At 40.0% G+C, this 15,528-nt stretch overlaps 1 protein-coding gene across 4 annotated transcripts in view; it reads right to left on the bottom strand.

Moving 5' to 3' along the window:
* The window catches only part of LOC136875263 (endoglucanase E-4), a 226,725-nt gene that overhangs the window by 181,900 nt on the left and 29,297 nt on the right, over positions 1-15,528 (bottom strand). For all 4 annotated transcript variants that reach the window (XM_067148874.2, XM_068225319.1, XM_067148873.2 and 1 more), the window contains 2 exons: positions 4,273-4,456; positions 2,429-2,590 (listed from right to left, as the gene is read on the bottom strand). In XM_067148874.2, the coding sequence (XP_067004975.1) occupies positions 2,429-2,590; positions 4,273-4,336 (226 nt within the window). In that variant the 5' untranslated portion in view covers positions 4,337-4,456. The remainder of the gene's footprint in view (positions 1-2,428; positions 2,591-4,272; positions 4,457-15,528) is intronic.

Genomic DNA, 15,528 nt, shown 5'->3' on the forward strand with positions numbered 1-15,528 from the left:
TAAGTGAAGGCCATCTGAGCGCAGATCTTTATCTCCTACCCACCCATTAGGATCTAGAAATTTCACTCCCAGTTTCCTACATACCCACTCCATAGTCTCATTTAATTCCCCAATCACCCTCCAGTCATTATCCCTCCTACACAGTATTCCAGTAATAACAATCTCTGCTTTCTTAAACTTCACCCGTGCTGCATTTACCAGATCCCACACATCTCCAACTGTGTTGGTACTTATATCAGCTTGCCTTACGTTGTTGGTACCAACGTGAAACACTACCACCTTCTCCTTCCCCTCTTCCCTCTCTTCTACTTTCTTCAACACCTGCCTCAACCTAATTCCTGGATAATATTCTACCCTGGTTCCCTTTCCTCCACACACTTTCCCCACATGTCTAACGATGGAATCCCCCATGACCAGAGCCTCAACCCTACCCACATCATTTGATCCCCTTCCCTCTTGGTCAGACCTACTTTTCCTGATAGCTGCAGAAGCTACTTCCTCCTCCCGTTTCTCCTTCCCATGACCCTGTTCCACCTGTCTTTTCCTATCCTCTACTCTACATTTCCCTTTCCTACCTTTTCCCTTGCTCCTACTTCCACACATCTCAGCAACGGTTCCCTGTTCCTCATCTTCCCTCTGTTGTTCTACCTGGAGTGACTTGTACCAATTTCGCACAGACACCTGTCCTGAATTCTGATCCTGAATAGAGCCCTTAGCCTGCAATCTCCTTCCCCTTAGAACATTAGACCACCTGTCTTCTACAACTCCTCCCTTTCCTTCCCCTCCCTCTTGTACACCTACTGTAACCTGTGCCGGTACATTGTTTGAGGGAATCCTATCTTCCTTCCTGTCTTCTGTGAGAATCCTAATTATCTCCCTCAAACCTTCCAACTCCTCCCTCATTCCCCTCAATGCCTCGCCACACCCTCAGTTCGTACACTCGCGCTCCTTAGCCATTCTTTACGGGAAAAAAAATGAAATTAAAAATAAAATAACTTATTTGCAAAAAATAAATGAACGGAGGGATATATTGCTGGGATAGTACACAACAATAAGGTAATTAATATACGACTACACTACAATACTATTTTTATCCTACAACCTCTAACAGGATAAAAACTGCTGTTAATTACTGAATATCGAAAGTAATACACAAGAACTACACAATTCCAAACTGCCCCTTTTTCAACGGCCTAGAGCCCTTTGGGTTTTTAGTGTTTATTATCTTGGAGTGCTGGTACGCCTCCATTCATTTTGTGTTTGGGCCAGTTATTTAACCTGTTCCTTTTCTATGAAGGCCCTCGTAGGTTGGATATTAAATACCCCTGTTAAATCAGTTTTCATATCGCAAATTGTGCCTTGAAAGGCCAGTGTTTGTAAGTTGAGGTTGCCTTGAGTAGGCAGTAAGGAACTGAGAGCCTGTTAGCTCTTTTCTAAGTTTTGTAACTGTAAAAAAATATAACCTTCAGTTTAAGTTTTAAATTTAATTCTTGACTTGTAGTTAGACCCATTCACCCCGGCCCCTTCTTTAACCTCTGCATTCCACGGATACCCCAGAACACTATACAATTGGCATAAGATTAAAATTTACATTGCATTTATTTATTTATTTATATACTACCCATTTTGGAACCTAAGTATCATCCTAAGTAGCACGAATAAGATATCCTGAGTCAACCCAGCTTCACTCTCATACAGTAAAATTGGTCTGAAGACAGACTGACATAAAGATCATTTCATCCAAGCACTTAACTATTTTCTTACAGAGTACCGGTGATTGGAACTGCAAGCTCCTGGTTCTTTTATACCAACTTGCTTCACAATTTACAATTCTTCTCTGCTTGGTAAGGTCATCTGCAGAATGCTATTGGATCTGAAGAAACTTGAAGAATATTGGTTTGATTAAATGAACTCTTCAGGTGTCCAATATTATACAACGAAAGAATTAGCTTGTTGAAGAGAGAGAGATTTGCAATAATAGAACAGAAAGACTCCTTTTACTTCTCCAGTAGTTTGCATTAGAAAGAGATGATGTTTTCCACAAAGTATACATTAGTACTTCTTTCCACACCAGGAAAATGCTGATGCTGTACCTTAATTGAGGCCACAGTGGCTTCCTTACCTGTCCTAGTCTTATCTTATCCCATCATCACCATGACCTGTCTGATTCAGTGTGTCGTAAAACAAATAGAAAAGTACTGGTACTTCCTTTCATCAGGGCAAGAAATACCAGATTCTGTGAAAAATCAGATTAGTATTCCTCATTCTCTTAGCAACTGAACTGGTTTCAGTTAGCTTTCACAGTGTGTGAGCAAGGAAGGAAAAATATACTGTAGACATGACTACTGGAGGTGAATACGGAAGGTATGGTTCTAAAAGGGTGTTGGTGGTTATGATGATGGTGAGCATGTTATGTTGTTGAACTTACCATCGTAGTATCCTCCAGAGAGATCCTCACCCAATCGTCCGCAATCATCGATAGCTGAATCTTTACGCCAAGATACCAGAGGATCCATAAAACATAATTTACCAGAACGCTGAGCTTGATAGAACAACAGTGACTTGTACAGGACCTCAGCATATTTATAGTCTTGAAAATGAACACATTGATTAAAAATTATTATCAGACATGTGATGTAAGTATATTGATACTTCAGAGGGAAAATTTAAGGGATCAGTACAATGATAAGGAATAGGAATGGCTTTAGGAAGATAAATATAAAACTGCATTACAAAAATGAAAGAGTGAAGGATTGAATTGGATATGGGGCCAAGTTCCAAACTAACCATGGGTGCTCCATCATATTAACACTTAAATATGGGAAGATTTATATATCCTCAAGTGCTCTAATTCTTTACGAAACACCAGAGTGACTGAATTTTGCTCTGAGAGGGGTTCTTTAATGCGGTAGTAAATCTATTGACATGGACCTGTCACATTCATTTAAAATGCAACTGACTGTGCCTGGATTTGATACAACAACCTCAAAACTTGATGCAAGCGCCTAGCCATCTATGCTATGCAACTAGTATTTCTTAAAAGCCACGTATTTATTTAGGGCACAATTAAGTTACCACATTACAATAATCTATTGATAATTATATTAGATGGAACAGCTGGGTTGAGTGGCTCTAACAGTTAAGGTGCTGGCTTTCTGAGCCCGAATTAGCAGGTTTGATACTGGCTCAATCTGGTGGTATCTGAAGGTGCTCAAATATGTCAGGCCTGTGTTGGTAGATTTACTGGCATGCAAAAGAAGCCCTGCAGAACAAAATTCTGGCACGTTGGCATCTCAGAAAACTGTAAAAGTAGTTAAAAAAAAACGATATTTGTTCATGGCGTCGACCTTTGCAGATCTTTTGCCACTACTTTCACCATATGATAGGAACCTGCGCATAAGTGTAATTGCGAAAGTGTAGAGTGTTGAATGTGAGGAAAGGAATGTTAAGGACGATACAAATACCCAGTTCCCAGGCCAGGGATATTAAACATTTACAATTAAAAACCCCTGATCATTATCAAACCCGGGGCCGCCGGGTGACAGGCGGATGCGTTGCCCCCTAGATTGCGGGGCCGGACACAAAAGTAATTAGTGGGACGTAACATTATTAAGTGAAATGTCACAAAAAGCAGGAGGGTGCTTTAAAGCAATTGACTTATTACATAACGTGTACATGCATATAAGCTCATGATAAATTATGAACTTATCTCACAGTAAAAAGTACTGAAAAAAAAATGTGGCCATTACAGCCTGGTGCAGACGATCCTATGAGTGTGTGCTGTGTCTGCAATGGGAGAAAACTGTGAGCAGCTGTTGTGTAGAAGTGTGCAATTGCTGGAATGTTAGGGACCAAACAAACACCCACTCCCGAAGCCACACATATCAAACATGCGCGGTTAAAATCCTATGACTCAGCTGGGAATCAAACCTATGAACCCATGATCCAAAGCCCAGAAAGCTGATCATTCAGCTAAAGAGTCAAGCAGAGCAATGAAAGGTCTAATTCAGAATTTTTAAAACTGAACCTAAACTAAGTCTTCATGGACTACAATCCACTTGAACCACGTCCAACCTACCAACCGAAGCCTGCCGTCTCACTGAAATAAAGACATAGAGGAAAAGAACAGAACCTGGTTACTTAGGAGGATGTCGTGAAAGAATGTATAAATGTGTGGGGCATCACATGGTTTTGGAGAGTTGGCCAAGGGATAGTACAAATACAAAATTGGTGGCATATGAACAAGGAGGATAGTTTTAAAATTACACTCACCACAATTATTACTATTACCGACCACACCACTTACGAGGATCAAAGAAAAGCAGAAATATCTCATCTAGGTATGATTCAGACTGGTATTCCTGCACTCGCGTCTCTCAGCAGTCCTTCTCGAGTATTCTTGAATGGGAAGTTGAATTTCTAGGTGAACAGGCAGCATACAATGGGCAGGAGATACCTGAAAACATGAGGATAACATCAGAAGATAGTATAAAACACATGGAGGTAGGAAAGGGAAACATAGTCTAGTATAGTCTAGTGTACAATTTTGTAATCCCTTAACAAAACATTGATTTTCATGAAATTCTGTGGAGCCATTTCCCTGTGATATTGTGACAAACAGAACTGAACCTACTGAGTGAGTTGGCTGCGTGGTTTGGGGCATGTAGTTATGAGTTTGCATTCAGGAGATGGTGTGATTGAATCCTATCATTGACAGCGCTAAAGATAGAATTTCTGCAGTTTCTCATTGTCACACCAGACAAATAACTGGGCCGGAAAGCTGATGACTGCTGACTTTTCAGTCCTAGTTCTCTCTTGTCCCAGCTTCATTGCTGAAAACCTTCTATATGTTAGTGTGACATTAATCAACTAGGAAAAAAATGAAAGGAATTAAACTAATCTGAATCTAATCTATATATATAAAATAAGAGTTTTGTCTGTACATTGCTCAGAATTTGAAAATAATGGTATTTCTGTATCGGTCATGTCCATAGTAACAAGAAAATGCACTTTTTACTTTTCCGTAATTTCTGTCTGTCTGTCTGTCTGTCTGTCTGTCTGTCTGTACACGCATCACGAGAAAACGGTTGAAGAGAATTTAATGAAAATCGGTATGTGAAGTCAGGGGATGAGCCTCTACAATCTAGGCTATAAATCATTTTACTCACGCTGAGTGAAATGGTAGTTTAGGGGAAAGACTAAAATTGAATTTTCAACTATTTATGTTATTAGTGGTCTAATGAAAATCGGTATGTGAAGTCGGGGGATGAGCCTCTACAATCTAGGCTATAAAACATTTTACTCACGCTGAGTGAAATGGTAGTTTAGGGGAAGGTCTAAAATTGAATTCTCAACTATTTATGTTATTAGTGGTCGTATTTTGAAGAAAATGGGTATGCAAAGTTGGGGAATAAATTGCTACAATCTAGGTTGTCAATGATTGTATTCACGCTGAGAAAAATGGTAGTTTAGGGGAAGACCTAAAATTTAATTCTCAAATATTGTTATTAGTAGTCCTATCGTGATGAAAATCGGTATGCAAAGTCAGGAAATAAGTCGCTATAGTCTAGGCTGTAAATTATTTTATTCACGCTGAGTGAAATGGTAGTTTAAGGGAGGGCCTAAAATGTAATTCTCAAATATATCTTATCAGTGGTGTAATCGATGAATGCTACATAACTAAGGTTATACAGTATAAAACTTCCTATTATTCATGTCTTATACATTGTTACCGTACTGGCTATGATCACAAAGATATTCATGAATTTGGATTTTTGTTACTACAGTAAGTCCATATCAGCGCCGAGTACCTAACGAGAAAATGGTGAACAGTATTTAATGAAAATCGGTATGTAAAGTCGGAGAATAAGAAACTACAGTTTACGGTATAAAATATTTTACAAATCACAGAGTCGAAAGAAAACTAAATGTATAGGCCTACAATATAGAAAGCTCATAACATTGATAAAAAATAACACTACATTGACCATTGTTTGTCGTGATGTGCTTTGTGTCTTCTGTTGCCCACCATCTCCGTTAGATAGGATTACTGCTGCGTACAGAGTATTTTTTATTTGATTTACGTCGCACCGACATAGATAGGTTTTATGGCGACGATGGGATAGGAAAGGGCTGGGAGTGCGTTAGGCCTTAATTAAGGTACAGGCCCAGCATTTGACTGGTGTGAAATGGGGTTCGAATCCACTATCTCTCGGATGCAAGCTCACAACTGCGCACCGCTAACCACACGGTCAACTCGCCCAGTCGTACAGAGTGTAACAGCCTGCCTGAATATTGATGGGAAGTAACTGGGGAGTTAGATAACGTTCTTTTTTAGCATGCCATTCCCCTGGTTTATAAATTTTCTGATGCTACTGGTATGTAAGACACTGGATCATCATAGCATTCGGGCTATTCAATCCCTACTCTGAGGCACTGATTGGAATGAACAGTGTGCATATTTAGCGGAATAATGGCAGATGAGTGTTCATGGCAATCTGCGACCTGGTCATCCCTGCTCTGGAACTTTAGACTATCTAACCGCAGCACTGTTCGTTAAAAGTAATAAAACGTGCGGCTTTCCATTTGATCGAGTATGTTATATGATAGCATTGCTTTTAATCGCTACATTCATACTTATATTTTTGTAATGAGCTATGTTGATTTCAGTTAAGAAAACCACAAAGTCAGTCTTTCTGAGAATCCCGCAGCGAAGCACGGGTACATCAGCTAGTCAGAGATAAAAACAAAGTATGAGACAAAGATTTGAAGAGTACAGACAAAATTATAATTTACATATGCAGTATTTATATACATAATTTACATAGATTTACACAGATATAAGCCATTGTGTACCTGTCACTGACAGGTTAATTTTTGTAATTGCAACAGTAATAGCAGCAGGAGAAGAAACAAAGCATATCTCAACTAACAGCTAACATGATCAGTGCAAAGTTATTGTTAATAAATTAAAGGGATCTGATATTGTAGGCAATTTTATGTTGTTTTGTTCCACCTTGATGATATTAGAGCTCCCTTCCCCAAACCACTTAAGATTCCTTTTTCCCCTAATTTTTTGAGTGATCATTCCTTCAAGAGGATCCTCTCAGTTTGATAGTCATATACATTACTGATTGTTTTGCAGCTTGTTTTTTATTTTACAACTTCCCTTATTATAGAGTTGCCACTAGGACAAAGTATACCTCATTCTTCAATACAAAACCTACCATCACTGCAGTGGCATGTACTGAGGGCTACCAAGGCTATCGGTGAAACCCAAACCTCAAATGGGAACGATGGAAATCTAAAGCACATTATTCCATTTACACACTGTTCCATTTACAAAACTTCAAAGCAATGCAAAAAAACGTTGGACGTATTTCTGAGAGCAAGGCATCGGAGAAAGATATTGTAGCCCAGACTCTGCATCCCTCTCCCCTCGACCCACCTCATGTATGCTGATGTATGCTCGATTGGTACGGGGACCAGGGGAGATAGGTATGCTAGGCATTGGGCTATCAGATCGCCACTGCTAACAAAGGCCATGCGCTTCTCATCATATATACTTCCTCACCTCATATTCATAGATAACACAATGCTGACATTTCATTTCCGTTACTTGTATATCCCTGTCGGAAGACACTACAGGGCTGCTGTTATAAGAGTAATATAGTTTTCTTTTTATAGGTAGATCTGATAAAATGAAATGTAATCTTTCAGGTGTAGTGTTCTTTTTGTTGGTTAGAATCAAACCCGTGAACACAGGTCGGACACCACCACTGGTCTCCCGAGGAAGTTAATAAACCAGTGAACAATATGTACAACCTCTGGTAATGCTGTAAAATTCAAATTTTGTATTTAATAATAATGGTGCATGACATCTGTGTAGGTTTGGTGGTGACCTAATGAGGATGAAATTAATTAATTAACAGTACGAGGGGGTTGATTCTAAGAACTGAACCTGGACCATTGGACCGAAGGCAAGCATTCTATCCATTTAGTCGCAAGGCCTGACTCTAATTTGCTAAACCTTATACTACCATCTCCACTGATCAGCTGTTGACTACTGACAGCAGCAAAGACCAGGACAGTAGCTTCTGAAACAGCCTTGACAATGCAGCAGGCTACTCCGTTGGCTATTGACTACAGCTCGAAACTCTTAAAAGGCTTGACATTCACTAAACCAATCATCGAAAAAGGGTAACCTATGTCTAGTGGTAGCCCACGTCTTGGACTCAGCGCACACCACTGCATCACTGTTTAACAGGTTATAAAAAAATACTATGTAATATATCATATGAGTATGGAATATGAAATGTCTTTCACATACAGTACAAAAAAGAATGACTAAGCAAATAGTACATGCATGGTCCTATTGACTGCAGAAATGGTTTCTTAAAATTAATCGCAGATGGCAGCTGTTTGTCAACAGATGTTTTACTAAACCTAATGAAGTCCAAAACTGCGATAAGAATTTAGGAATTGTTCCCCGGGCTACGACATCAAATCTGTGACTAATATATTTTGCAGTTCATATTTTTCTTTACAATACAAGACTGTAGGGTCACAAATGTTCTTCTTCTCCAAATCCACTTCTTTTGGTTGACCAGAATGTGATTCAAATCACACCGTTGTGTCAATGATCATTCCATTCTTGTTTTCCAGTTTAAAGGCAATGATATCTGTTTGTCTGGTGCTTCCATTAGCCGCCAATCCAGACACTTCCTCGTAGACCATATACCCTCATTCTTTGAGGACACCGTACTCTCATTCTTTGAGGACACCGGCCATCATGTGTCGAATCTTATGGTTTCGACTGTTCCTTAAAACATCTCTGAATGGACAAGCACCTAGGTCATGGCAAGTGTTTCATGCTTTATGTGGCAACGCTGACAGAGGGTGCTGTCCTGGGATCTGCCTGGTCTACTTTTGTGGAAATTTGTGCGTAGGTGTTGCCTAGAATGGATATATAAGAGTTGGAGTAATTGAACTGTTTTGAATTTCTGGTCTGCTTGCAGTAAAGGTGAGTTAACAAGAATTTCTACACAGTTTCATAGTTTTTCCGGGGTAGTTTGAGGGTCAAATAACAGTTTGTCAGAGAAATGTATGCCTAGATAGCATACTGATTCACCATGGGCTTGTGTTCTTATTTCTTGTTGATTTATACTGAGGTTTCCCTTGCCTGACGCATACAGTACAGATTTTGAAACATTTATGTCAAGGCCTATTTCATGAAACTGTTGTAGGGCAATTTTTTTCAGTTCAGCTGCTGCTTCCACATTGTTACTAATGATCTGCAAAACATGATCATCAGTCTTTGTTCTCCATTCATTAGAGGGAAACCTTACCGGCTAGCTATAGATTACTCAGATAGTTCTGCAAGAATATGATCTGTTGCTAAATTATACAGAGCAGGAGATAGTGGAGAACCTTGCAATAGACCATATTTAAATTGGATGGATCAGTTTTCTGGTTGGTCAATTTATTGGGAGTACCAGTTGAATCAAGAGTCTTTCTTAGATGGAGGTGCCCCATATTGTCAAAAGCTTTTCTGATGTCTATAAACACTATGCAGACATCGTGTTTGTTCACTTAAGCTTAAGGTCAGGGATTTTTACCTGGACCTGAGGGCTGGTTCGAGGTCCACTCAACCTCGTAATCTGCAGACCTTCATGCTGAGCAGCGGTCGCTTGGTAGGCCAAGGCCCTTCAAGGGCTGTAGTGCAAGGGAGGGAGGGGGTAGATGTGTACCTGGGGAGTTACTGAATCCCCTCTGGTTCTGATTGAAACTAATATATTGACAACACTTTTGGTCTAGTACTTCTTCAATTACCCTCCAAATTATGCTATAGATCAGGGCCTCTAAGGGTGCATGTGCCTGGTGAATGCACTGTGCATGATGCACAAGATGACTTTGCTTGGTTGACCTGAGTGCTGACCACGACTCCTCGATTTGGAGCAATAGCGCTGTCTCTCTGTTTCCCCACGCCTGTCTCGCTCGCTCCCTCGGTCTCCCTCTTCCTCACTTGCTCCGTAGTGCTCCAAATCCGAGCTGAGTTGAGCCGAGCTTAGCCGAGTAGCCCAGAGACGAAGTGTTGGTCCGAGCCAAGCTGAGTGGGACCGATGCACTGTGCAAGGAACTCTGCGCCGCTGTTTGCATGCGTGAGAATTTGAGCGTTTGAGAGGCCCTGCTATAGATGGTTACTGGATGCCAGTTAGCTGGGCAATCATTGTCCCCTCCTTTGTGAATGAGAACTGTCCTGGCTCTTTTCAAACATTCTAGTACCAATCAACAAAATGATTTCATAGGCAATCCTGTTCTTAATTGTCTGTATAATGATGTGATCGGGATACTGGCCGTGTCTACAGAAATTCTTTTTATTGCAGCATTTACCTCTTCTTTGGAAATAACATCGTTAAAATATTTGTTTTGCTCAATAAGTTCAGCTTCATTAACTTTAGAAGGGTATTCCGCTCTCACTTATCACTGGGCTTCAAAAAGAGGTTGGGAAAATACATATGTAAGCAATTTCTGTCTAGCGTGCATAAAGGTGATTCACATCAAACACTGGCCAAATAGCCTTCCTACATTGATTGTAAGAGTGGAACTGAGTTAACTGATACAAATATTTCCCTTTTGTTTCTCTTTGTTGCAATAACCACCACCATTGCCAGTTAGTTTGTTAGCATGACACTATGCAGTATTTCCATGTCAGCGATGCTCATTGTTGAAGGACTTGGCAATAAAAAATGTAAACTTTATATACAAATGCATCTGGTATAAAAGATGGGAAATTAGATTTTCTAAAATTCATAACACTTTTAGATACGTCATATATATCCAGAGATATTTGGAAGTTTGTTAAAATTTAATAATGGGGAATATCTCCAAAAAGCTTTATCTGTGATCTTTATTCATATCACAAGTATGGATAAGAAAACATAAAGGAGTAGAGTAGAGGATATGAAGAGGGAGGTGGAACAGGGTCATGGAGAAGGGAGGAGGAAGTAGGTTCTGCAGTATTCAAGGAAGTTATGGGAGTCCAGGAGAGGAGAGGATCTAATGAGGTGGGTGGGGTTGAGGCTGTGGTCATAGGCGACTCTATGGTGGAAATTTTCTTGTGGAAGTGGACTGTTTATTATAGAGACAGGATGGGAGCAGTAAGAGGGGGAGTATGGATACAGGTGAAAGAAGAATTTTTAAGCTATGATAAAGTTAGGATGAGAAACATGAAATTCTAGGTGTAAGGCAAATCTCTAAAGGTAAATATGCACCTAATATTTTTAGGGTGTACAGACCTAGAAAGGGTGGCACTGATTTTATGTTGATAATTCAGTAGTCACATGACCAAAAATCCTGCTCTCTCTGCCGATGTACTTCACTTATACCAACTACATCTAACTTTAGTCTATCCATCTCCCTTTTCTGATTATCCAACCTACCACAGTGTTTCAGACTTCTAACATTCTACGCTCGACTCACAGAATGTCAGTATCCATCTTCCTGATGATTGCCTCCCCTCGTGTAGTCCTTACCTGAAGATCCGAATGTGGGACTATTTTACCTCCAGAATACTTTACACGGGAGGAAGCCATCATCAGTACCTTATTCATTCAGAGAGAGCTGCATGTCCTCGGGAGTTGTTATGGCTATAGTTTCCCGTTATTTTCAGTCATGTAGTAGTATCAACACAGCTAAGCCATGTTGAGTATTATTACAAGGCCATATTAGTCAATTATCTAGACTGCTGCCCTTGCAACTTCTGAAAGGCTCCTACCCACTTTCCATGAACTATTTGTATGTCGGGTCTCTTGACAGACATCCCTCTGATATGGTTGCACCTACGGCCTGGCTACCCGCTTCATAGGGACATACAAGCCTCCCCACTGCAGCAAGGTCACATGGTTGACAGGGAGGGTTTATGAGTTTGCCAAAGAAATATTCTACATAGAAGGTCTCCATTTCAAAATGCTACTGCCATCTACGAGCAATGAATGAAATGCACAGTAGGATAGTGCACTTTCAATTTTGCCTGCACACCCCCTGTCCTTCTCTTTATCACGCTGGCTCCATCATAACCCTGACTTAAAATTGGATTAATTTGCTGTAACTGACATTGACCTACCATGAATTGGGATTCCCAAATTTCTGAAAAAAGAAAGGAAAAATTTCCCTGCACACATACAACATAGGCTACAGTTGAGAAGCTTGTTCTGAATGGTATTTGATGTAGCTCTAAGTAAAGATGTTGTGGACAGATGCTCTTTCATAGTAACGCCCATTTTGGCTACCAAATTAATGAGAGCTTTGGAAATTTCAGGATTTAGGGAATTTTCTGTCTCACCTTGGCCATGCAGTACCACTTTAAATGCATCACAGAATTTTATACACTGAATAATTCTGCATAGTAGGTGCATATAAACCTGATCATTATGTTTGTCAATGGACTGTCATTAAGAAGAATCCAATTGGATCACTATATTTACTTTGCCTAACACAGCTAAATCTGTGCATGAATTGATATGTTTGTAGGAAATTCCACGATTTTTCATTTTTTCTTTCAAGTGTCTTGAGGTCTGTTTCTCTGATATTTGTCCAAGTCATGTCATGTCCGAATAATATACACATAAAATAAATTTTTAAAAATGCATTGCTTGAGTCAGAGCCACACACAACCATTCATGTTCTGTATACATCCCTGGCTGGAATTTATGCCTCTATTCATGCTCTTTATATTGCCCCATATGTTCTAGTTGTAAATGAGGTGTTGTTCGACCAAGTATCTTTATCTCTGTCATTTTCAGTTAGGGCTAGTTGCATAAAAGGTCCGCATAAAATATTACTTACAGAATTCATTGTTTTAGAAGAACTACTCAGTTTATGAACCTAGGTTACAGGTTAATCATACCGATGAGTACATATGTGATATCCCTTATGTGACTCTTCACAGTGATACTGTATATCTGCACACCAGTGGCGTATACTGGTACTGAGGGCTACCAAGGCTATTGGTGAAGCCTGAACCTCAAATGAGAACAATGGAAATCTAAAGCACATTATAATGTAAGCAACTGACACATTGTTCCATTTACAAAACTTGAGAGCAATAAGAGAAAAACATTGCACGTATTTCTGAGAGCAAGGCATTGGAGACAGATCTTGCTGCCCAGGTTTTGCGTCCCTCTCCCTTCAACCCACCTCGTGTGGCCTGCTGCTGTATGTCTGATCGGTGCGGGGACTGGGATTAGCTGTGGTAGGCTTTGCTCCATCAGATTGCCACTGCTGACTAAGAAGCATGCGTTCCTCATCGTATATACTTCCTTATATCATACTCAAAGATAACAGAGTGCTGCTATTTCACTCCTGTTTACTTCTACATCCTTATAGGAAGACACTGCAGGGCTGCTGTTACAGGAGTAGTATAGTTTTCATTTTATAGATAGATCTGCTAAAATGAAATGCAATCTTTCAGAGATTCTCTGAGGTGACGAGATTCTCTTTTGTTAGTTGGAATTGAACCCATGATCATGGGTTGGACACCACCACTGATCTTGCAAGGAAGCTAATAAACCAGTGAATGATAGTACGACCACTGGTAATTCTGTAAAATTCAAAATTTTATTTAATAATAATAATAATAATAATAATAATAATAATAATAATAATAATAATAATAATAATAATAATAATAATAATAATGGTGCATGCCATCTGTATAGGCTTGATGGTGACCTAATGAAGATGAAATGAATGGCAAAGATGTCATAAACACCCAGTCCCCAAACCAGGGGAATTAACAGTGCAAGGAGGTTGATTCTGAGAAATGAACCGGGGCCATCGGACCAAAGGCAAGCATTCTATCCATTTAGACACAAAGCCGGACTTTTGCTAAGGAATTTAATTTGCTAAACCTCAGGCTACCATCTCCACTGATCAGGTGTTAAGTATTGTCGGTAGCAGAGACCAGGGCAGTAACTTGTGAAGCAGTCTTGACAACACAGCAGGCTTCTCTGTTGGCTACTGGCTGCAGCACAAAATGCTTAAAGCTTGATGTTCACTAAACCAACCACCGAAAAGGGAAACTGTAACCTAGGACTAGTGGTATTTGTTTTATAGCCCCACGTCTCATCCTAGCAAACATCACTGCTGCACACTGTGCACGACAGATTTAATTTTAACTACAATACACTAAAAATTACGTATATTTACTAACTTCATTAGTCAGCACAACACACCTTTCAGACCGCAGACTTGCAACGCTGGTATTTTTAAACGGATTTTCGACTCGGTGCTATAAGCGTAAGCCTATTTTTCATTCGTAGCTGGTAGGCTTCACCAATGATCATAAATCTCCTGTTCTGTGCGTATTAAGAAATAGTAGGCCTACTGTTAAGTTCCATGCAGGCATGAACGAGGGTTGAGGCTGTGGTCATGGGGGATTCCATCGTTAGACACGTGGGGAAAGTGTGTGGAGGAAAGGGAACCAGGATAGAATGTTATCCAGGAATTAGGTTGAGGCAGATGTTGAGGAAAGCAGAAGAGAGGGAGGAGGGGAAGGAGAAGGTGGTAGTGTTTCATGTTGGTACCAACAACGTAAGGCAAGCTGATATAAGTACCAACATAGTTGGAGATGTGTGGGATCTGGTAAATGCAGCACGGATGAAGTATAAGAAAGCGGAGATTGTTATTAGTGGAATACTGGGTAGGAGGGATACTGACTGGAGGGTGATTGGGGAATTAAATGAGACTATGGAGTGGGTATGTGGGAAACTGGGAGTGAAATTTCTAGATCCTAATGGGTGGGTAGGAGATAGGGATCTGCACTTAGAAGGCCTTCACTTAAACCGCAGTGGTACGTATAAGTTAGACAATTTGTTTGGAAGGGTAATAGGGAGGTACATTCAGGGAAATGGGGTGGCCTAGGGAGCGGTGATAAGGAAACAGGGAACTGGAAATCAAGTAGGGATGACATAAAATTGTTAGTGTTGAACTGTAGAAGTATTGTAAAGAAAGGAATAGAATTAAGTAATTTAATAGATATATACTTACCAGATATTGTAATAGGAGTTGAATCATGGCTGAGAAATGATATAATGGATGCAGAAATTTTCTCACGGCACTGGAGTGTGTATCATAGAGATAGGATAGGAATGGTGGGAGGGGGAGTATTCATATGGTGAAAGAAGAATTTGTAAGCTACGAAAAAGTTAAAGATGGGACACATGAAATTCTAGGTGCAAGGCTCATTTCTAAAGATAATAGGCAACTTGATATATTTGGAGTGTACAGACCGGGAAAGGGTAGCACTGATGCGGATTCGGAATTATTTGATGCGATAGTCGGCTATGTGGGAAATGACATGGAAAGAAACGTGATTGTAGCAGGAGATCTGAATTTGCCAGATGTCAATTGGGAAGGAAATGCGAATGACAGGAAGCATGACCAACAAATGACAAATAAGTTAATATGGGAAGGACAGCTGATTCAGAAAGTGATGGAACCAACCAGAGGGAAAAATATCCTGGATGT

The sequence above is a fragment of the Anabrus simplex genome, chromosome 1, assembly GCF_040414725.1.
Source record: "Anabrus simplex isolate iqAnaSimp1 chromosome 1, ASM4041472v1, whole genome shotgun sequence".
Taxonomy (NCBI): Eukaryota; Metazoa; Arthropoda; class Insecta; order Orthoptera; family Tettigoniidae; genus Anabrus; species Anabrus simplex.